This window comes from Misgurnus anguillicaudatus, chromosome 9 (assembly GCF_027580225.2).
Source record: "Misgurnus anguillicaudatus chromosome 9, ASM2758022v2, whole genome shotgun sequence".
Taxonomy (NCBI): domain Eukaryota; kingdom Metazoa; phylum Chordata; class Actinopteri; order Cypriniformes; family Cobitidae; genus Misgurnus; species Misgurnus anguillicaudatus.
In genome coordinates, this window is record NC_073345.2 from 23527570 (window position 1) to 23550945 (window position 23376).

Genomic DNA, 23376 nt, shown 5'->3' on the forward strand with positions numbered 1-23376 from the left:
CATTGTGGCTACTTTATTTTATGTTGAAGTCGATGGTGTTTGTGTTTGATGGTGATGATTTCACGTCATTTGTGCAGCGGTGAGGTAAAGTGTGAGATTTGTGCGTTTCAAATGTAATGGAGTGCTTCACGCGATCTGTCGTGTGACGTGTTTAAACCGTATTAAACATGATGTACTCGTGTTTAAACAGTATTAAACGTGTTGTTCAATTTCGGGACCTTTGTAGTGTTTTATGATAGCAGCAGTGTTGTAAACTGTGTGATTTGTGCGTTTAAAATGAATGGATTGCTTCACGTGTTCGTGGTGAGTTGAACTTCGATTTTACGTCGTGTTCCGGTGATAACTTTAGCCATTGAACTTGTTTTACTGGTGAAAATAGTGCTTTTGAAACGTATTTTCCTGTGTTTAGTTAGAGCATTTTCTCAAGGGGTTCTTAAAGTTTATTTTTTGTTGTTACTCTGAAATGAATATTTACTTAAAGTAAGTTATGTTGAAATGTAAAATTTGTGATCTAAATTACTAAAACATTAAAGACTGCTGCACGTGCGTTGTGGGGGTTATCATCATAGATATCATTGTACATATTCTAATTGATATATTCAAGACATGGTATGCTCTACTTGTTCATTTAAGTAGGAATTATGCTACAGATGCAGTGCACTGTCTATCAGAAAAATAATACTTTGCTCACATAAACAGTCCCTTAAAGATGAGTAAAACGGTATTTTGCATGTTATCAGGTTGTGATTTCCAATCAAATGTCAATGGGACTTCTATATCACACAGAAACAGAAAACACAACCAGCCTTCACTGAGTGATTTTAAGCCTGCTGTAGTTTCCATTGCTGAAATATTATGAGAGGTCAAAAGTTTTTATGCTGATGAGGCAAGTGATGCTTTTGTTCATGACTGAAGCCAGATGTGTTTTATTAAAACAGATTATTTAAACTACAGCATATCACACTTTTTTTGGGTAAACTGCATTGTATGTTAAAGTCTGTCAGTGCCTATTTTAGTTAGCTGATGATTATCCATTGCTTGAGTTATATTGGTTGGTGCTTTGTTTGATGGTGACTTTGAAAAAACAAGTCCACGGATATGTTGTAAAATATGCTTTTATTTTGTTAAATGGACAATTATAAGTTAATTTTTCTTAACCATACTTACAAGTGATTTAAAAAAAAAAAATTAACTAAATTTTACTTGTTTTCCACAGTCATACCACAATGACTTCTCCAGTCTGGCTAAAAGTTACAAAAGGTGATCCTTCAGTATGCCATTCCTTCTTCAGTGAGTGACCTGTCAAAGGAAATAGAAAAAAAATGTAATCTACAAGGACATTTAGGGATGCAGTTCATGGATTCTGACTTGGGCAATTAGTTTTTAAGTGAAATTAAATTTACTCAAGCCCAAACCAGCTGGAATTTCCAGTGCTGCTTACCATATAAAAAAAAAACATGCAACGCTGAGGTCAACTACTGCACTTACCATCCACAAACGGAGACATCCAAAACACTGGAAGTAGTCAGTGTAATACTTCTGTCTGAAATTAAAAAGAACAATGAGAAAACATTATGAATGCTGATGGACATTTTTTCTATCAGGAGACATGAGGTTGTCAAGGAATCGCCTTCAATAGCAGATTTCAAAACTAGATGGCCTGCTCTTTTCAGAAGGGAAGAGGTGAGTGAAAAGTTTTTGAGTCATTTATGTTTAACTTTGTTGGCTTTGTGGTAACAATAATTTATTGTGTTTTGTAGATTTGTGCAGAGTTTAAAAGAATCGCAACAGCCCCATTGGTGTCTACATACTTGGCGAAGATGGATCAATATTCTGCAAAGCTTATAAGGATCTATGCAAAACGAGGAGTCATCAATTGACCGAGAATTAAAAACCTGCTGGTTTCCACAACACGGGTATGAAGAACTGCACTCATTAAAACCTTATAATAAAACTTCTTTTTGCACTGGTGAAATTGGAATTAGAAAGTTTCTGGAACTTGTAAAAAAGAAACAAAGGTACAGTTTAAGGCAGGGGTGGGCATCGAGGGCCACAGTCCTGCAGAGTTTAGCTTCAACCTTAATCAAACACACCTGAATGTAATTTCCAAACAGTTCTGAAGACTTCAATTAGATTTTTCAGCTGTGTTTGATTAGGGTTGGAGCGAAACTCTGCAGGGCTGTGGCCCTCGGGACCAGGAATTGCCCACCCCTGGTTTAAGGTGTCCCTTTTTGTTGTTGTTTTCCACTTACATGCTGTATTTTGCATAATAATCTAAAAATAAAGGTAAATGTTTACCTGATATTGTGAATGCTACAATTAATACAATTTTGATATTTACATATTTAGACTGACAACATTGATCAGGCTCCGATCTTTCTTTGTCTACCTGAATGAAGACCTGACCAGTCTAATTAAAGAGTATTTGGTAAGTATATGTGCATACATATACTTTGCTGTATTATCAAGGAATTGAAATGTTGTGGTATCCCAGGTGAAAAAGTAGTACACTTCCATAGTAGTGTACTTACAGTGCTCTATTTTTAAACTAATTTATACTTGATATACTAAAAATTATTCTTTAGTACTTTTTAAGATGTTCTTAAGATTATCTAAGTGTACTTATGTGTTCTGTTTTGAGACATGATTATTAACTAAAATGTGCTTTGAATATACTATCTCTGTTTTAAAAATGTATTAGTTAAAACTTGTAAACTTGAAGCCAACTTTCAAAGATGGGTTCAAGTTTACTACGAGTGGTACCTAAATACATTTTTAAAATACATTTTTAGAACATTTTAATTCATATTCATGGTGTCTCAAAAATAGAACAGGGAAGTACAATTATACCTTGTTCACACTGTCAGTCTAAATCTGATTTTGGTGGATATTTGAATCCAGTCACATTTAGAAAGGCTGAACTGCCAAAAACCACATGAAATCAGTGTTTTTTCAAATCTGTTTCGGGCTACATCCATGGGTGGTTTAAAATCCTTTTCAAATCGCATTTCTGGAAATCCAAGTCAGTCTGACCGCTCTGATCGCATTTGTGTAGCTTTTCGGTTATGTCATGCTGTTGCGTCACGTAAAACATAAACACGTCAGATGTTGAGGCAGATTGTCGTGCCAGTGCAACGTCATTGCCATAGAAACATTGTAGATAATCCAGAAAACGGCAGAACGCTACAGGACGCACAGAACGGTTGTGATCCACAATATGGACAATGAGTTTGTCAAATCGGATATGCCCTGAAATCTAATTTAGACTGACATTGTGAACAATGTACAAGATGTTCTTGGGGTTGTCTTAAGAAGTACAAAAGAAGAATTTTTTGGTATATTATGTACAAAATTAGTGCATGAAAGTGGAGCACTTTAAGTACATTATGGACGTGTACTTTTTCACCTGGGATAACTTTTTATTTTATCTCATCTCCATGGTATTTCAAACCTTCTTTCTAATGCAGAAAACAAGGTATGTTGGTAAGCAAACAATACTTGCCCTCTTTGACTTTTTGGCTGTTGTACATTATGGAATGAGAACGTTCTTAAAATACTTCAGTTTTACAGAATCAAGTGATGTGGTTTTGAATAACATTAAATGGTAAATAAGAGATTTTTCTGAACTTATTAATAAACATAAAATAATTGTATCATTGTCATGCTCACCTGCAGGATACAGATGCACCCAGTACCCAGGAGGCGATCCAGAAGATGGTGATGTGAGTCCTTGTTGCAAAAATGTATGGTTCAGACATCGAAGACAGCCCAGCAGATGTTGGAGTGTTATTGAAGGGATTAAGAGTTCTTGGACCTCAACAACATTGTGTATGCGACAACCATGCTGATGGGACTGATATATGCACTGAACTTGAGCTACTTTCCTGAATTCAGGTACACTTTTGAAGTATTGCAGTTGTTGTTTCTGGAGCTAGATGGGAAGTAACTATCTCATAAAGTTCAGACGCTGAAGACCAAGCCTTTTGCAGATGTTTTGAGAAAGGAATGTTTTAATATTTCATATGTAAATGCCATGTTTTTGAAATGGAGTTTTCGTGCATTTCATTTGTCATTAACTGTAAAAAAATTGTAATGTTGTTATAAGGTTACATTGTAATATCCAAAGTCCTTAAAAACTTTGCAAGCTTTTCAAGTTGATGAGTGCATCTCATTTGTTGGTATATCCTTTACGGTATCTGTAGTTTAAGTGCAATAAACATGGCTTGAAGAACTGGTGTATGAGATTTCTTTTTTGAATAAAATGAATGCTATATAGAGTTTATTACAAAATGTATATTTTTGTGTGTGATGTACTTGAAATAGACATTGTTGTGTTAAAGTAACTAAAAGTAATTGGATGGAACCACTGTCCACAATGTAATTGAGTTGTATGAATAAACTACTCTTGAGTTGGACAAGCAAAAAATATTTGATTCGTTTGAACAAGTTAAACACATGTTCAGAAAACGTAACAATCTTAAGTTGTGGATAAGTAACTAAGATAATTTTGTTGAACATTACCACTTTACATTAGTTATTTATTATTCAATTGTGTTGCTGCAAATAAAGAATTTGGCATTGACTGAAAACAACCCTTAAATGTTAAAATAAATTAACTGGGTTGTGTGGAACCACTGTCCACAATAAAATTGTGTTCGTTTAAAGTATCATTTTTTTGAGTGTACACAACACCACAACATAAACATCAGCTGCAACTCCACTTTTTAAATGAAAATATCCTGGCCAGACCACTGTTGTCAGTGATATAAGTTTTTGAAATGAAAATGATTTCTTAATGTCTAGTGACATATCAGGGCCATTTTATGATTAATTGATATAAAATTCTTACATACTGTTTAGGGCTGGGTGTCAATTCAGATGTTCCAGATCGATTCAATTTCGATTCACAAGCTATCAAATCGATCCGATTACGATTCTCGATTCAACTTTCGATTCCGGTTCTCGGGTGAGTTTTTATACTCAATTCAACTCAATGAATATAGATTTAATACAAATACTATATTAAAGCAACACTGTGTAGTTCTTTTACCTTTAAATAATGTCTCTAAAATTATTTCAGTGATAGAACAGCTTTTAACTGGACAAATTGTACTGTTGCTGCAACCTGAGCAGCCTCCTAGCTGCTACAAGCACACTCTGAAAGTGGCAGTGGAGGGTATATATATCAGTGATATTGGGATGCATGCCGCTATGAAAGCCTTGTGTGTTGCACAACATGCGAGCTGGTTGGAAAGCTTTTGTCTGACCTCAGTGTACATTTCTGGCTGAGAATTGGGTTTCAAATATTATATGCCATGTGAGGTATAACAACTATAAAATTCACGTTATTCCACATTCAATGTCCTTACTGTACAAAATAAAACAAGAAAACATGGTTAACTGCCTGAAGCAAGGCTTTCCAAACACAATCTGCACATGACAGTGAAATAATGTTCACTCTGAAATTACTCCCTTGGCCGAATGTGGCCAGCAAACGTGAGCAGTTGTGTTTGATGACTAAACAAAGGCAGGGCAAGGGAACCATTGTGCCGCACTAACTTAAGCAGAGAGTGTGTGTAGCTATAAATGTTGGAAGTCAGAAATACGCTTGATTCTTATATTTACATGTATTAATTTGGCAGACAGACAGTATGAAAAGAAAAATAAACAGGAGGGAACAGGAGGACGTGCTTATTGTGGCAGAAACCGTCTGTGTTCAATTTGGCATGGATGGCATCAACATCCTTCAGGCTATTTCAATACTGACAAATTAGAAATCTGACAAAAACAATGATTTAATTACAACTATATCCAGCTATGAATCTGTAAGATTCCAATCATTTAAAAGCAAACCGTCTGCGTTGACCATCTGGACAGGGTGTTGGCTTGACTGGGCACGGTATCACAACGTGGCGAATAGCCTCAAGGGACATGTGAGCGAAGAGAATCATCTCACAATGGAAAAAAACTGCACAGCCTCTGGCTTTACCAGCATTCTGGTGCACAACATGCCCCTTTCGTGGCACAATGGCCACCCGGCACTCACTATCAGCCTTTGATGTTGCTTGCACACTGTACAGAGAAGCTCTTGTCATGCAGTCCACTCTCACGCTGAGATAATTGAAAGTTCAGAGACAAACCATCAGGCTCCTAGCACTCAACACCACTGGCTTCAATGCATAAGCACATCCTTGGCCAAGACTTCTCTCTTTGATGAAAGCATAGGGAATCATAACATGTCTAGAACTGAAGTTATCAAAGTCTTCCTATTATGTGTGTGATATCCGCATTACTTTGAATTTGCTTCGATACCACTACTCTTTTCTACTTCCCTATAATCTTCAATACAATCAAATTTTGGTTGTCCATATGGTCTGAAGGGGAACAAGGTAACAATTATTTAGATCGCTTTTATACATAATCAGGGATTTAACAAAAAACACAAAAACAGCACGAATTACAATGTTCCCTTTTGCTTTATGAAAGCTCAAACCATCTTCTTATAAACACACTGGCCAAAGACTCTGCCAATGGTATCAATAACCACAGCATTTGAATATTAATTAAGAGCACACATCATAAAAATATATATTCCAAATATTATCAAGTCATGCAATGAACTGATCTGTCCAGGGTGTAAACTGCTAGGATTGACTCCAGCCCTCCCACAACCCTGCAGAGGACAGGTGTGTTTAAGAATGAATGGCAGTCCCTCCAGAAAAACGTGAATACGCGATCACATGATTTTATGCATCAAATACGCTGCACTTTCGCAGATTTTTGCGCGGGGCTTGCATGATTTCATAATTCCCGCAAGTCATATATATCTTAACAGAAGTTGAAAAATGTTACATTTACTTTACACAAGCGCAGCCATGTCCCCTGTTGCTATGGGAACGTTATAAAGTGATGTAATTATGCAACGTGAATAACATTGAAAAGCTGCAAACCCCAACCGCAGTTTTTACAAGTTCCCACAGTTTTTGTAAGTTCCTGCAATATTTGCAAGAGGACCCTGCAGAGGACAGGTGTGTTTGGAGAATGAATGGCAGTCCCTCCAGAAAAACACGATTATGCGATGGCATGACTCAATGCATCAAATATGCCACACTTTCACTGCTTAAATTGCAGATTTCTGCATGTAAAATATGCGGGGCATGCATGATTTTATAATTCCCGCATTTTCGTAGCAAAATATCACATATAACAAAAGTTGAAAAATTTTGCATTTACTTCACACAAGCGCAGCCATGCCCCCTGTTGCTATGGGAACGTTATGAAGTGACGTAATTACGCAACGTGAATATCATTGAAAAGCTCCCAACCGCAGTTTTGGCAAGTTCCCGCAGTTTTCGAAACTTTCAACAGTTTTTGCATAAAACTGCATAAATATCCTGCATATTCCCGCAAGATCAAGGAATTTTGCCCGTAACAATCACAGAAAACTCTGCAATTTTCTGGAAGGACTGGAATGGATGGACGGTATGAAATCAATCCTAAAATGACAAAACAGCTGCAGGCAGTGTTCACTTAAACAAATATCAGATACGTCTACATCCTAATCTACCAAAGGCCTCCATAATCCAAAGCCTAATCATTATATAAATAAATTAGCTTTTATGACCAGTGCTGACAATCAACAGGACAGAACAACAGTATGCACTAGAGAGTGTGGTAGCAGCATTAACTGCCCGACTCTTACTATGTACACCTGAGCTGTGAGAAGTTATTATTGCTAACTAGCAGGGGCGACCCTACGGGTGAGAAATGAACAGCAGTGGAAGAAGGGCTATAGTTTAGCACATCCAGCATGATGTCTTCCACCACCTGGCAGGGCATCTTCAAGAGTGCAAAAGAAATAAGATAAAGAGAGAGAGAGAGAGAGAGAAAGAGAGAGAGAGAGAGAGAGAGAGAGAGAGAGAGAGAGAGAGCAAAGGAGAGAGAAAACACTCCAACTTTTATCATCCGTATCAAATTGCCTTGTCCATGTTGTATTGAGTAAAGCGCAACAGTAGTGTCCATTTATAAAGAAAAAAAGTTCATCTGTTATCAAAAACACCATATATCTGAATTAATCAACTGCAGTGGTTTACAGGAGTAGATCTTCCTTGAAAAAATGTATATATATATTGTTAGGAGCACTACTAATGTGCTATATTATGAAAGAATAATAAATGGAGAAAGACATGCACCAAATAGCAAGAAAATAAAGGCAAACATTTAAAAACTTAGAAAATAGGACTTTCATGGTCACACTGGCATACCTGAAGGGTGTAATGTAAGACTAATGCTTTCTCTCTATATTGAGTACCCATGACCCCCCGCTAATGCCCAGGCTTCTGTCATAGTGTTCGTTCTTTCATTCTTTTACATCTCTGTAATATACAAGCACAGGGATATATATATTCTCATAATGCATTAGTTCCCATTTTCATATCAAGTCTTTAATAGGGTATACGATGGAAGATTAGATTCACTTGTGGACAGCTTTTATGGCTTGGTAGCCTGAAACCCAGATTGGCACAGCAGGCTTTATATAGCGGAGTCCTGATTAGTTAGACTGAAAAAGAAGAGAGAGCGATAGTGCCTTTTAATGGAGACCAGAGGTATTAATGTACACCCAGTGACATTTATACGAGTTGATTATTTTCAAAGACTAACTCCTTGGGTTTCATCCAAAAACTGCTTTATATGCTTCGACTCGGAGAATGCTCTGTTTTACAGTGCTTTTGAATCCAAGCTAGAATTATCTTATTTTTTTCTTTTCTGCTTTGGATTAACTGAATTAGATGATGCACCACGTGATACACTTTTATGACCTTGAGCCTGCTGGACCAACCACAGCTTAAATCCCAACACATCATCATCTTTTGTTGATTTAGCAGCCTGAGCAGATAAACCTAAAGTAGTTTTCACCTTGAATGATGCCCCTAAGATTTTAATATGAGCCATCCCATGCTCCAAAACCCCACCCCTTTGCCATAAGGTAAAAATTTTCTATTCAGTGTATGAATCATCCCCTAAGGGATTAACACAGATAGCAGTGTTCTTGTTTACCTGTTACTTGTTTATTGAGGCGGAGAGGTCAGCACAAGCAAAACTCGCCACCCACGGCTAAGGCAGTAGAATTTCAAACAGTTTCCAGAGTTTACGTAGAAAGACAAATCCTCCTATAGTATATTTATTCATGCTCACGAGTTCACAGGAAAAATGTACCTGTCCGTCAGAGAAATACCTTTAGGTTTGCAGCCAACTAAAGGGCAAGAGAAAAGAATGAAACGGAGCACAACGGAGGAAGGAAGAAAAATAATGAGAGTGCTCCGCACGGGTCTCATGGCTGGAGCTGAATGTAGAAGTACTTCCTGGAGGGGTGCTGCTCTTCCTGGATGATTCCTCTGTATTTTCATGGCTAGCCAGAGACAGACCAAGTAAAGGAATATGATGCACATTAAAAACATCCTTTCCCTTTTTCTATGCCACATCTGACTGCTTTTTATAGGCTGTTTACACCTGGTATTAAGATGCACTTTGGTAGACCAGATCACGCTAAAGAAGACCAGTGTAAACAGGGTGTAAAAGTTTTGAGCTTGTCCACATTCGACCACATTCAGAGGTAGTCGAAAACACATTAGACCGGATTGCTTTTATGGCGTAGACATGCATGTAGTCGAATGTGTTCGAGCAGCCACAAGAGACAACCTACTCTCCGCCTCCTGATCTAATCTAAGGTACCAAACACAATGTTTTTTCCATAGGACATGACTTTTAGCGTGAACCAACAGTGTTTAGTGCAATCTGTGGGCTTTAATTGATAAAACTAAAGTGGCTTATCTCCGCCTCTTTTTATCTTTGCTTTAATTTTGTGGGCGTGTGAGAGTTGCACGAGCTTATTTCATCGATTGCTATGAAATATAAGAGAAACCTCTTACATATATATGTACAAAACTCTGTGCAGCATGTTTACTAACAAGACAAGCAGCGGACTCTTACCTAATATTAGTTTGAGTCTTTAAAACCATAGACTGTAAAAAAAGGTGACGTCACCCATAGGTTTCTTAAGATCATTTTTGAAGCCAATAGTAGGCGGTGTCTGCTGTCGCCAACTTGGACGCGCATTATTGCGCATCACTCGCGGATTTTCGAAAATGGTTAAAGAGGCGGGGACGTGGATGAAGCTGAGGTGGCTGGTTGCTGAAACCACGCCTCCCTAACTCGACTGTAGTGACAGCAGTGGCTGTTCAACCGTCAATAAAGTGGCCACGCCCTTAATTATGCCAAACTTTAAGGCTTAATATAATTTAAATGGATGAGTTACAAAAAAATCACCCCCCACAGTGATCATGAAGGACAAAATTAGCTATACAGACCAAAAACAATTTTTGTACAAGGCTGTAAACATATATTTATTTTCTCTAAAGATGGGCATTTTTAACATGGGGGTCTATGGGAATTGACTCCCTTTTGGAGCCAGCCTCTAGTGGCCAGTCGATGAATTGCAGTTTAAATAACTTCCATATTGGCTTCCTCAGAAAGATTGGAAGGTTGCCAAACAGTTAAATGAAAGCAGAGGGACTCACCCACAGTCTCTACAGACCACTCAAAGTATTCAGGACAGAAGTGGTCAAAAATGGACAAAAGAGACCAGGTGTAAACATGAATGTGTCTCTCTCGTCCACTTTTGACTTGATTGACGAAAACGCATCTTAATACCAGGTAACAGCCCTATACTGTGGGTTCACACCAGCCGTATTTGAGGCGTCACATTCGTGTCTACCGTGTCTGGTTTGCCGCTTGAACATCTTGAGTTTACTCGCTTCATTCGTGCGTGAGGTTCTAGTCATTAAGACATTCATGCGGAAATTCGTGTCATGGGAGGGGCTTCTGCGACTCCGCTCGCTTCCTGTAATCATGTCACTACTAGAGCAAGCTCCTGATTGGTTAATGTGGCGCGGTTTCCCGCGGCAACGCTCAATTCACGCGAATGAGGCAGAATCGCTTCTACCGCACCGTGCTAAACGCCTCATTCAGCCGCAAGACCTCCAGACGCGCGTCAACGCATCTTCACATTGACTTAACATTGAAATCACTCGCGCTTGACGACTCTACCACGGCTGCTGTGAATGCAGCATTAGACTCTGTAGCACAACAACATGTAGAGATTCATCAAAGAGAAACTCTGGAGCCCAATGTGAGGTTCTGCAAGTGTTACATACTCAACTGGGAAACAAAAGAGTAGCAATTATTTCTGCAATGTAGACTTTATTGTGCAGAGCATTTTCGGTCTCTGTATAACGAATTCAGAATTTCATCACTTTTCATTCTGCAAAATTAAACGCCACTGCCTGTCATCACCTCCTGTCAGAACACAGAACTGCCAGAACAACAAAGAGCTGATTCTGGGGAAGCACATTTATGAAATATTACTTCTGTTTTGCTTTCGTACTGAAAATACAGAAGAGAATATTACGTGGTTAGAGCTTTAATACTTAATGTTTTACTTCTTGTTGACATAATCACAAGCAGTATTTTTTTGTTAAGACGACTGCCCCTTTTCAGAGCCATGGCCTAAGTTTGAGTGTGGCTTGTAACACGTCTCAATATTCCTGTCCTGCATTTTCTGCATCATTTCCAGTCCAATCTCCACTATGTAGCAAAGGGCAACTTTTTAATTATGCTCATGAGGTCAGAGACATCTTAAATTGCTACCTTTGTTAAACTCATTAACAAAATGTTAATATTTAACATAATTCTGTAGTTAGGTAGCATGCCTGTCCTGGATGATAAACAATAGCTGACAACCACCTGGTTGAGTAGGTACCTCTATAATGAGGTGAGGACTAATGAGGCATTTTAAAGGGGGGAGAGAAAAGAGGCAGGGCCAAAGTGAAGCAGGTACATCACTTCAATTATTCATAGCAGGAGAATTATCATCAAGAGTGAGGCATTTGAATGAATAATTAATTGTGTTGGCAGCATTATGTTAAATCATGCAGCCCTGCTTCTGATGGACAGATGTCACTGGGAACAGAGTGTGACAGGGATACAGAGGCATTTGCTTTGTGAAAAGGGAGAATTCCTTGCATTCAGGGACATTTTCTTTAATGAACCGAGAGTGGCAAAATGGCTTTCCACAACAACATCTATAGGCTATAAATTTTATAGTCTCAATATCATTTAATTCACAACAGGGATGCCTTTGCAAATGGAAGAGGAACTTTCAAAACAAGACTGATTTCGAAAAAGCAATTTTCAGCTGAAAGTACTTTATGGCCTATAGGGTTAATCCCAAACTTAGTTGAAGTAGTTGGTCCAACAAGAAAACATTACGGGGAACATTACATCAAAATATCCATTCTATATGGCGAAAAACTAATCGTGTTCTTGGCCAGCAACCAAAAAACACATTCTTACTTGTCTACAACTATTTAAAGTCAATGTTTAAAGTAAATGTTTGTTTAGCAGTAGACGTTTCATTCAACTAGACTACATCAAAGGTCAAAGAGGCCCTGACCTCACCACTGATGAAAAATAAAAGCAAGTCAGCCTGACACGAGACCTCAGCCAACCTACAAATGCACAAATCCTGCCTGTTCAGTTTTTTTAGATGTCTCAGCTTGGCTCCGAGGTGTTAAAACAGCAATTCAAATCACTACAATAACCTTTACAGAAAGTCTATTCGTTAATGTCACCATTGTTCCTCCACAGGTATTTGAGCAGTGCTATGCTGCAGTAGAAAATGCCTGGCAACCGGCTATTTTCAGACACCATTTAGAGAGAAGAGGAGAGGGGAGGAGAGGCAAGGAGAGCAGAGGAGAGAAGAAGAGAGGTGAAGATTGGAGAGGAGAGAAGAGGAGATAAGGGCAGACAAGAGCGCACAAGTACACTTGAGCAGAATGTATGCAAGAGGAGAGAGTAAACATGGCAGGTCACTGAACTGTAATCATGCATTTAAAACCACTGCTGGCTCTGTGCTAACACAGAGAAAAGTTATTAAAAATGAAAACAGTAGGAATGACAGATTTATTAAAGGGGACATATGAGATTTTTTAAAGATGTAAAATAAGTCTTTGGTGTCCCCAGAGTGCGTACAGTATGTGAAGTTTTAGCTCAAAATAGCCCACAGATAATTTATTATAGCATGTTAAAATCGCCACTTTGTAGATGTGAGCAAAAAAGTGTCATTTTTGGGGTGTGTCCTTTTAAATGCAAATGAGCTGATGAAATGCACACACTGATTGCCATGATGGTGGTTTGTTAAAGGCAGTGGCATGGTTGGATAGTGCAGATTAAGAGGTGGTAATACTATAAGAAGATTCCCTGGGTAATATTATAAGATTCCCTGGTATTATTATAATAAGATCCGTGCTGCGTTAACCAATCAGGACATTGCTGTTGTAGTGACGTGATTACAGGAAAACGTATCCATTGTTAACTTTTATACCTGCTACTGCCTATACCGCCTCACCACATTAAAGTTTTTGTTTCACTTCAATTAACTTTCCGACTTTAATTCATTACTGTATGCTATGGTTCCGCTTGACATTTTCTTCACAGTCTGATGCTGTTTTAAATTAGGCTTATATTTAAATGTATCGTTTTAAAATTTTATTTAAGATGGGCACAAAAATGACTAAATTTCCTCACGTTTGTCACGCCCCACTTGTAATGTTCCTTTTCCCCACCAGTGCGGCCCGCCACATACTTTAAGAAACCCTGTACTAACTAAAAGCTAAAATACAACACACTGTCTGCATTCTAGTTAATTCACCTGAAAAAAATAATTAGAAACATTTTTTAGTATGAGTAAGTGTTGGATTCCTGAACAAGTCATGCTGCATGCCACGTCTTCACACTATGTCATCTATCCTGGGATATAAGAAAGGGTGGGATCACTTAAATAATTGTGATTTTGCTTTACGAAAATCAAGAAATATTACTGGAAAAAGCAAAATATATGAGACAGACTGATTCTGTGCACATGTGCAAAAAGAGTCGCACCCTTTGTTCGCATTTAATCTTATGGAAATAATATTTGACTCCCAGAGGTCTCCAAAGGGCCCCTCACTAACCCCGCTGGTGTCAATCATGAAGCAGTTTTACTCATCCTGTTCCCAGATGAACCCGACTGTTAATTTAAAGCACGCCCACATGATTCCACCGGGAGGTGCTTCGGTCTTTGAATAAAGACGATGGATAATTATAACAACACTAAACAAGAGAGAGCAGGTCAATAAGATTTTGTAGAACAGCAATGTCACAGTCGCCTTTGTTCTTATCACTCTGTGGCAAGTCAATTGAATGCAATCAAACAACGGATAATCAAAATCATCTTCAACCTGTCTGATTCACACATTGCGAACAGGTGGAGTGTCATCATGCTAATTGTCACAAAGACGTGAAGCCAAGTGATTGTGGTGTTCATTTAAATGATAACAACTGCATATTTAGATCCAATTAGAAAGACAGGAGCAGTTTGGTTTGAATGGCACATTAAACCGAAAGTGAACCCCAGAGATCTCTGTGTTTATGAGTAATGATATCACAATGAATATGAAATTGTGAAGAGAATCCAGGTCCATCTGCGAGCGTGGTAAGGATGCGTCCCTGGGGCTGATGGGATAGAGGAGGGTATGAAGCGTCAGGAAGTTGACAGGAGCGTTTTGGCAGAGTTTAACAGGAGATGTAGGGTTTTGGGGGTAAGCCATCTGTTTAAAAGCAGTGAAATGTAAAAAAGGGGAGACAATTACCATCAGTAGGGGTAGGTGTCTCTATAGCTGCTCCACCCAGGAAAGTGTATTGAAGTGGTGATGAATTGAGAGCATGCAGAGATTAAATGGTCGAACTAAATGAACAGATTTGTGTTTCCTAGATACTGAAGTATTCCCTACTTAGAGTAAAAGTCTATCTTTAGCAGTGAGGAATTGGGGTGAGGGATTAAGCCACTCCCTCATTACAGGGCTTGAGACAGGTATGTGAAAGCCTTGTCCTTTAGGCTTAGCTATTATAGATGTGAAGCCTGTGGGTTGTCTAAACTATCCATTTATTGACCAGTCAGTCATCCCAGTATATTTTGGCTGGATTTGGGTTTACTAATCCCAGGGTCATACATTTCTTAGGGGTGTTCACTTTATTTCAGGTGTGCCCTTCCCAAATGGCGCACTTCATGTGGACTTTCGGTCTCGTGGACTTAAATTGCCTATGCTCGCTTAGTCTACGAGTCCGTAGGGTGTCCCATCTGTCATTTTTACGCTTTGAAGTGTGCTCATCAGCGTCCCCTTTGCCCCCTTGATGCGGTCTCCGGCGAAGCCCGCACTGCAGCAGGCTTCGCGCACTTTACCAGCCCAGAAGTCCTTGCGAAAGAGCAATCAGACCAATCCGACGACGGAAGGGAGGAGTTCACACTGACGGGCAACTTATCTTCCAATTTCTGGCGTGACGCTCAAGTCTGTCCAAAACACGACTCTGGTGCACCCACCTGGACTCGCATCAAGGGTCCCTAAAGTCTGCACTCTATGATGTCATCAAAGTGTGGACTCTGAGGAGGACCACAAGTCCAGAGTGTGCCATTTGGGACAGGGCCAAAGCGATCTATACAGGGTGTTACAGAATGCAAAGGGCCCAAGGCCTGTTTTAAATGCATCATTGAATGTTACAAAACCTTAGAACCAGGGGCTAAGACATATTTCCAAATTTGTATGAATGTAACGCTGGGATCAATAAGAAAAGAAAAACTACTTGACCTGACCAAGCAATTAGTTGAATGATGGCTAGTCAACCATCATGACACATCCATAGCAGGTAGATTTCTTGCAGACAAGTAAACTGTGGAGAACTCGTTTATGAATTATCGACTTAATTAGTTTTAAGAGCAACAACACAGTATGCAAACTGTAAAGACACCAAGGACTAAAGTTTGTCCACTCCTATCAAAGGCACCCTGAAATTGACAGGCCTGGGAGATATATAGCTACTAGGGGTGAAAGTTCAACGATATATATGCACTATTCAAAGATTAAAAAGGCTTTGTACCATGCAGCTTTACAGCTTAAAAATCATCTGTCTCTCTCCATTGAAACAATGACAGATGATTTGCATGTATGCTGCATTGACATCGAGCTGCCTACTTCAATATATTATAATGCGCTGCTTGGCCTTAATGGAGAATCAATGCTGGGACAAGCCCGTCACCTTCCAGTCGACGCAAACGCAATTTACACATTGACATGTGGAGGGTGTGTGTGATGGATTCTGACTGCTCGAGGGTTTTAATATTGTTTTCCGTGCACTCATTGACTCTCACACACTGTCTTCAACATTATCCATAAAGCTCAACGTCTGGCAAAGGCTTAATCTCGCTGTCCACGGTCCTCCCTTCAAGATTTCCCAATGCGTCTCACTGATCTTTTCTTTCCTGACCGCATACACTGATGAGAGGTGTAGACGGGCTTGCTAAACAGCAGTTAGGAGAAACAAAACACTTGGGTCGAACAAAAATGCTTTGCACCTGTAAATACTTTATGAAGTCCAATCAATTCAGACAACCAAAACAATCAATATTAAAAAGGTTGCCGCCTTTTCACTTTCAGTAACAGCAACTTTTAAATTATACTGATGATGAAGATGAAGATCAAGCTGACTCTGCATGAAAATATGCCTAGAAATAGAATTAACAATAAGCTATCATGGAGGTCAACGTATTGACTGAACTGCCATAGCGATATAAGATCAGGCTTTGGTTGTTCTTAAGGATGGCACATTTTCTCCTGTGCTTTGATGACTAAAAGGGCAAAGTCAGCATTACAGCGTTTTCCCGCTAGAGAAAGATCTGACATAGCATTTGACAGTTGGAAATCAAGAGGGGATGCAACGAATTGGATTTCCGACAACCTTAGATCCATCCGTCTGAAATTCTCATTTGTAACCAGATGCCGACATCTGTGTGTGCAATTTAAGCTAAATCAAAGTTAGAAAAGTTAAATAAAAAATCCACGTTAGACATGTTATACAAATATCCTAGAAAGCAAAGCCAATGCACATTCTCTCCCGACACCGCCCGCCCGTAAATCACTGTGTATTCAGTCAAAACTACTAAAAACCTGCATAAACACACATCACAAACCATATAGACACCAACACAGATATGCATTGGCACACACAGGCGTGCTTCTGACCCCGAGGTGTGACACCAAATGTGCATGTGCATATTAAAACGTGCAGTAGATGAGATAAATTCGCAACAGAGGACCAACAGAGCATTTAACATGCTTTTATATTACCCCTGGTATTAATGGATTGTGTGCGTGTATTTGCGTCTCTTAAGTGGGTTATAAAAAGTAGAACAAAGCTGATGCAAGATAGCCCCACTTACAGGTTAATCTCCCATAAAAGGACACGTTACATTAATGTCATCCAACGACCGAGATTTAAATGTGATGTAAAATAATGAATCGCCACAGATAACCTGTGTGCTCGCTCAGCAAAAACACAGTTCCTCACCTTTCCAAAGTCCCTTACGTCAAACAGGTCAAAGGGATCAAACAGCTCGCTGTTCCTCAAGCCGAATTTATCGTGGCACACTTTCAGGAATGTCCGGATGTTCTTCAGACACAGAAACTGAAAAAGAGAGACAAACACGAAGATATTTTATTATGTTATGGATAAAATTTACACAAAAGGCATTAAAACACAGGCTTATGGCATCCTATTAATGTTTACTGTGTGTGGAGCATATTTAATTTCCTGCAGCCCATTGACAGTCAGTTCATTTCCTTGTTCCTGTATCAGTGATTAAGCAAACTGTTATCACACACAGTGATTTGGATCCCCAGGCTTGGCTGAAGCAAAGCAAGCCCTTTGATAAGCTAGTAAGAGCAAGACAAATCGCCTCTGGCATGGTCGATGTTTAACTACCGGCGTACATTCCCTCTGGTCCTCACAGTCTTTAAGCAGAAACTGTATTAATTGTAATGATACAGGAACTTAATGCATTTATGCTAACATGACATAAGCGCTGGCTCTGGTTCCTCATTTGTTAGGGGAACTCATTCATAAACGTTCTTTGTAATGAGCATTTGTCTAACATAATTGACATCATTTGGGTGAAACCGATACAACTGCATAAGCCAGGACAAAACAATAACAACTTCCTCTCTCTTTATATTCACCCACCAAATGTCACTGAATCATGTCGCATGTATAATTCATGCCACTGATATAATTCAATTACATGCACGGGTTCGCATTACTATGGAGACGGCGGTGGCAAGCAGCAAACTGCAAATACTAGTAGCAGTGTTTGCAACAGCACAGCCGGACTAGTAACCATTCAGGAACTAGGAGGGGGTTGCGATCCAGAAATATTACAGGCATGCCTCTATTATTTAGCAGGAATCACAACCCCTATTGTAAACGCACCACTGGCAGCTCAGTTTCTTGTGTTAAGCAGGACAACGGAAGCCTATTTGTCACATTAAAGCCGGTACAATGGAGATAACTATCCGTGGTACAACCCTGGATTAAATTCACACACCCATCAGAGCAATTGTAAAACTAGTATCCATTAATGACCACTGTTAGATAACCTCAGACAAGTCAGGGTCATCATTCTGATGTACTATATAAGAAGTGTAGATATGCTTTGTATGTGACACACAATGCTTCCTGTTCATTATCGGAACAGATTAAATCTTTATTGCCAAGAATGACTGACGACATGACGTGAAGATAAGTGAATCACGAGACATACTTAAAAAAAAACAATAGAGTTGAAAAGGATATAATTGGTACAGGAGGACGTACGGCTCTAATTTACTGTTCTGAATAAAGAGATGTTTCACACATGCTAGTACTACAGCAATTTCTTCTTATACTTCTCTCTGAAGTTTGGTCTGTTCTGAACACATTAACCATAAAATCACACTCTGTACCCTAGCATGCATTTTTCCACCCTGTCTATCCAGCCCAAATGAATCAGATACTGTTTTTATGCTAATCACACCTTCCTCATTCTTTTGCAAGCTATCCAGAACCATGCAAGATAACGCTCTTGTCAATGGAAAGAAAAGTAAGCATGCTTACAACATTAGAAAATGGTGATTAGCCAACAGGCTAATAACAAAACAGATTTTATGTACACATTGCACTGCTCTTATCTCAAAAATAGGTCATATGTCCCTTCTAATTTATACAATGCATGATTTCTGACATTTTTATCCTGTAGAAATTTGCTAAATGTTGTATTTCTGTGTTTTGATGGCAACCCGGTACAAAACAATATGTTTAAAGCGTGCACTCTGGACGTCCATCCCTAACAACCTTGTTTTTGAATCAATATGGTGGCAGGCTGAATAATGTATGTAGCGTATGCAGTACAGAGCAGCGGGAGTTACATAATGACATAAGATGACTGACAGTACGTTGGCAGAGGCAAAAGGCAATGTTTTTTTTACAATAAAAGTTTAAAACAGATGGGCCTGACTTTATAACCACGTAGCTCTCACTGTTGCGATTGGGCGAGTGATGTCACAGACCAAACTAATCGATAATGACGTTCATTAACCCCTAACCGCAGCTGCTCCCGACGAGCTGGATGGCGCCTTGCATGGCTGACACCGCTGTCGGTGTATGAATGTGTGAGTGAATGGGTGAATGTGAGGCAACATGTACAGTGCTTTGGATGGCCATAGGTCTGTTAAAAGCGCTATATAAATGCAGTCCATTTACCATTTACCATTCATTGAATGCTATTTTCAATATTGAATATTATCGACTATTCGATCAGCTTTATGATTCGGTTGTCCTACAGTCATAGGATACGGTTTTAGAGTTGACATTTATTAATTTATAGGGCTGTCACAATGATTAAATAATTGTCTCATCGTGATTGTTTGACCTCATCGCGACAATTTCAGATCACCACAATGATTGCCCATCTCTCTAAAAAACACAAGGGGGAGCTGCAGGAATTGATTTTTTGCAGCCACAGGCATGTGGTCCTACTAATATGACCTTAGTAGGATTGGTTACTATTTAAGGCCTGTTCTGGAATAGTTTATTTTGATTGCATTTTTATTATCAGGTATTTTTTAGACACTTTATTGTGTTTATTTCTTGTGAATCGTCACAATCGCCATAATTTATTAGACAATTAACCGTTTAAGCCAAATGATATATTTGTGACAGCCCTATTCATTTAGCAAATATGTATAAATACGTACATGGGTGACTTATAAAAGAGCCAACAATAAAAAGTGTACAGACTGCTAAACGTAGCAGCAGGAGTAATACACAAAGCTGTGGCTGAAATGAGAAGCAGAAGATTAAAATTCATAAGTGTGTAAACAAAACAGACAAAATTAGGGTTGATATCAAAAATGGAAGGAGAATAAATAAATAATGAGTAAAAAAGGTGCAAGTAAGACCTTGGAGGGGATTGTTGTGTCTGAAAAAGCTGGAAAAAGAGAGAAGTGAGAGAAGAGGTGAAGGAGCATTTCTCCCCATAGAGACATGAGGAGCACGGATCAATCTACCCAGTGACTCGCCTCCAAAACATGAGTGGGTAAGTCAAAGTCAAACAATCTGTCAAGCATATCAGAGCTTAAACAAAGCCTAAAGCAATGACTCAAAAAGATAGTCAGATCGACAGAGAGGCAGACAGCAAGACAGCGTGAAGCACTGAGTCTAGACTGTGGTCAGACATAATCAGACAGCCCTGAGAGAAACGCTCCGGATCCGTGGAGTGAATCGGTACACACCCTCAGAATGATATAAATGCATCATCGATGTGAGCGAACGCTCCAACTTTATCATAACCATCAAACCACATAATCACATTCCTACCTTCATGTAGCTCAACTGGCAGAGCGTGATGCTTGCAATGCCAAGATCATGAGTTGTGCAGTATAGCTGTGCAGTATAGCTTGAATTTACCATGAGTCACTTCGGATAAAGGCATCTGCCAAATGCATAATTGTATATATACAGATCTAAAGGACTCAACTGTTTCCAACAGATGGCATTGGAGAAGATAAGTTTCTGAGCAAAACAAGGCAGAATTCAGGTATGAGAGAACCAGGAATTCAGCCATGAATACACAATGAAAATATTCACAATAAAAATACACGCCAGGCGATGGCTCAGAACCTGGCAAAGGGCCGACACCAGATTCAAAGCAGCGAGGGGATGTAAGAGGAGACCGCCCTCTGGGACAGGCAAGGTAGAGGCATTTTGTCAAAGCTCTGATCCTTTGTCTAAGGGTCCCACTGGAACACTTCACTCGGGACAGGTTGGGACAGAGAAGAGAAAGAATAAAAGGTGAAAAGGAAAGTGAACATGCCAGAGTCCACACACAGCTTTCCAATGTAAAAATGTATTGACAAACGCACACATCAGAATGCTTCAGATTCTGGTGAGGCAAACCCTGATTAGCTCAGATCTCCTTCAGGATTTCCGGGTCACACAGATGTTAAAGCCTCTCTAGAGGAAAATCTGACTTTGGCTAATTGGAGACGCAGACACTGAATGAATAATGTATGTTGGTATGCAAATGTTAATCTGATAGGATTATCCAAAAAGACCACTTTATCACAGAAACCCCTCTATGTCATGATTGAATCAAATGCAGTGCACCTCATAAGAACCCCAGCTGCCTGTGTAAAAATCTAATAAGGATGCAAAAGCCGTCTATTCAGAACAGAGTTGTGCTTCATGCAGAGAAAAAATGCTTTTAAAACCTGTTCTACATTTTTACTTAGAGTTACAGTTCACCCATTTTACACTCACGTTGTTCCAGTGCCAAAGGATTTTCTGGCTTCTGGAACACAAAAAGATATTTTCCAAAGTCCAAGCACAGGCTGACAACTCTTATGGCACTTTTATAATTTTGGGCTAAAATATCCTTGTGGTATTTCTACAAGTTAAATGAAAATCTACCCAAAAACACCCGTAGCTACACAGTCAATTGAACAGAGCCAAAAACCAGACGAGTCCACATAATCCACTAACAGCTATGTCTCTGACAGACTTCGTGAAAAGTGAAGCAGTGGTAAGAAGAAATGTCTGAAAGCTCCTCTACCAGCTGAACCAGAAAACCCCTCTACTGATGAACAAAGACTAGCTTCTTACAGATAAATGAAAATGGCAAGGCTTAAATTCGAGGGCTTTCACAAAACGATGCCCCGACCTGGCTAGATAAAGGGTGGCTGTGTATCAACATGTCCACTGTCAGGCCTCTGGGACAAAACTGTCAATAACTGGGTGAGGACAATAGGAGCTGTTCAGTATCCTAGAGCACTATCTGGAGTCATCCGTCCAGATTCCCTTCAGCTGAGTCAAGACAGAATAATTGGATGTCTGACGGTCTGATCTGCTGGATACTGAACAGACAAAAACAAAAGGAGGGCAAACTTTTACCACCTCAATTCTATCTAACCTGACATCCCATCATTTTCCCAAATATATGTTTACCTTTCATCTGTAATAGAAATTGAAGCATCAGAGTGCGTTTTACTTCTTGTGTATTCTTAAATACCGGGGCGCCCAAACTCAATCCAGGAGGGCCGGTGTCCTACAGAGTTTAGCTCCACGCCTAATCAAACATAAGCATGCCTCCGAAATCTCTTGAAGGCATCTAGGCACGTCCGAATCCAATGTTTGGTTTACTTCCTATGTCCTGAGAGACCTTTATCGTCTTGTCCCACAATTCTATGCGTGGACGTGTGGGGGAATGTAATTGGTCGAGCCTGGTTGAGTCCAAAAACCTAAAATGACGGCCAAGAAAGGGTCTGGAGCACAAATTTAGTGTAAATAAGGTATATTTTCACTTTTTACACCCTTTGCTTGCATTTCTAGTGAGAAATTACTATTGTAGTTTTCGAATATGCGCAAGTTAGTTATCACAAAGGTGCTCTCCGTTACGCTGCATAAAGGCTGTCTGAATGGGTGATTCTCACGAAATCCAGATTTAGAAGGTGCACAGCATCAGAATTTTTAAAGAGCCCTTGAAGCCAATTTTTTTGCACATATAAGATTAAGGTCTGAACTTACTATAACCATTATTTTTAGAGGATTTAAAAATATTTCCCGTAGAATTATTTAAATTTTTTAGATTATCATTATCAAAAAGTATCATTACCGCAACATGATATTACATTAAATATATGCATTCGGTAATGAGAACTATAAAGTTGTCTAGGTACTATGACAAACAAAATTTCAACCTTTATCTGGAAAGAAAAAATAAGAACTGCTTACCTGGCAGCCATCTTGAGTCTCACAGTCAATTCTGTCCCTTCCAACTTTTTTTTTGAAATGTTAGATCATTGAGGGCTTAAACAATGATTGAAAATTGTTGCGGAGGATGAGAAAATTGGTTTTGTA

The 23376-nt window shown here is 39.2% G+C and overlaps 1 protein-coding gene across 8 annotated transcripts in view; it reads right to left on the reverse strand.

The window, feature by feature from the left end:
• vav2 (vav 2 guanine nucleotide exchange factor) overlaps nucleotides 1-23376 on the reverse strand; it is a 208391-nt gene that overhangs the window by 133960 nt on the left and 51055 nt on the right. For all 8 annotated transcript variants that reach the window (XM_055180067.2, XM_055180071.2, XM_055180069.2 and 5 more), the window contains exon 2: nucleotides 17497-17613. In XM_055180067.2, coding sequence (XP_055036042.2) covers nucleotides 17497-17613 — 117 coding nt within the window. The remainder of the gene's footprint in view (nucleotides 1-17496; nucleotides 17614-23376) is intronic.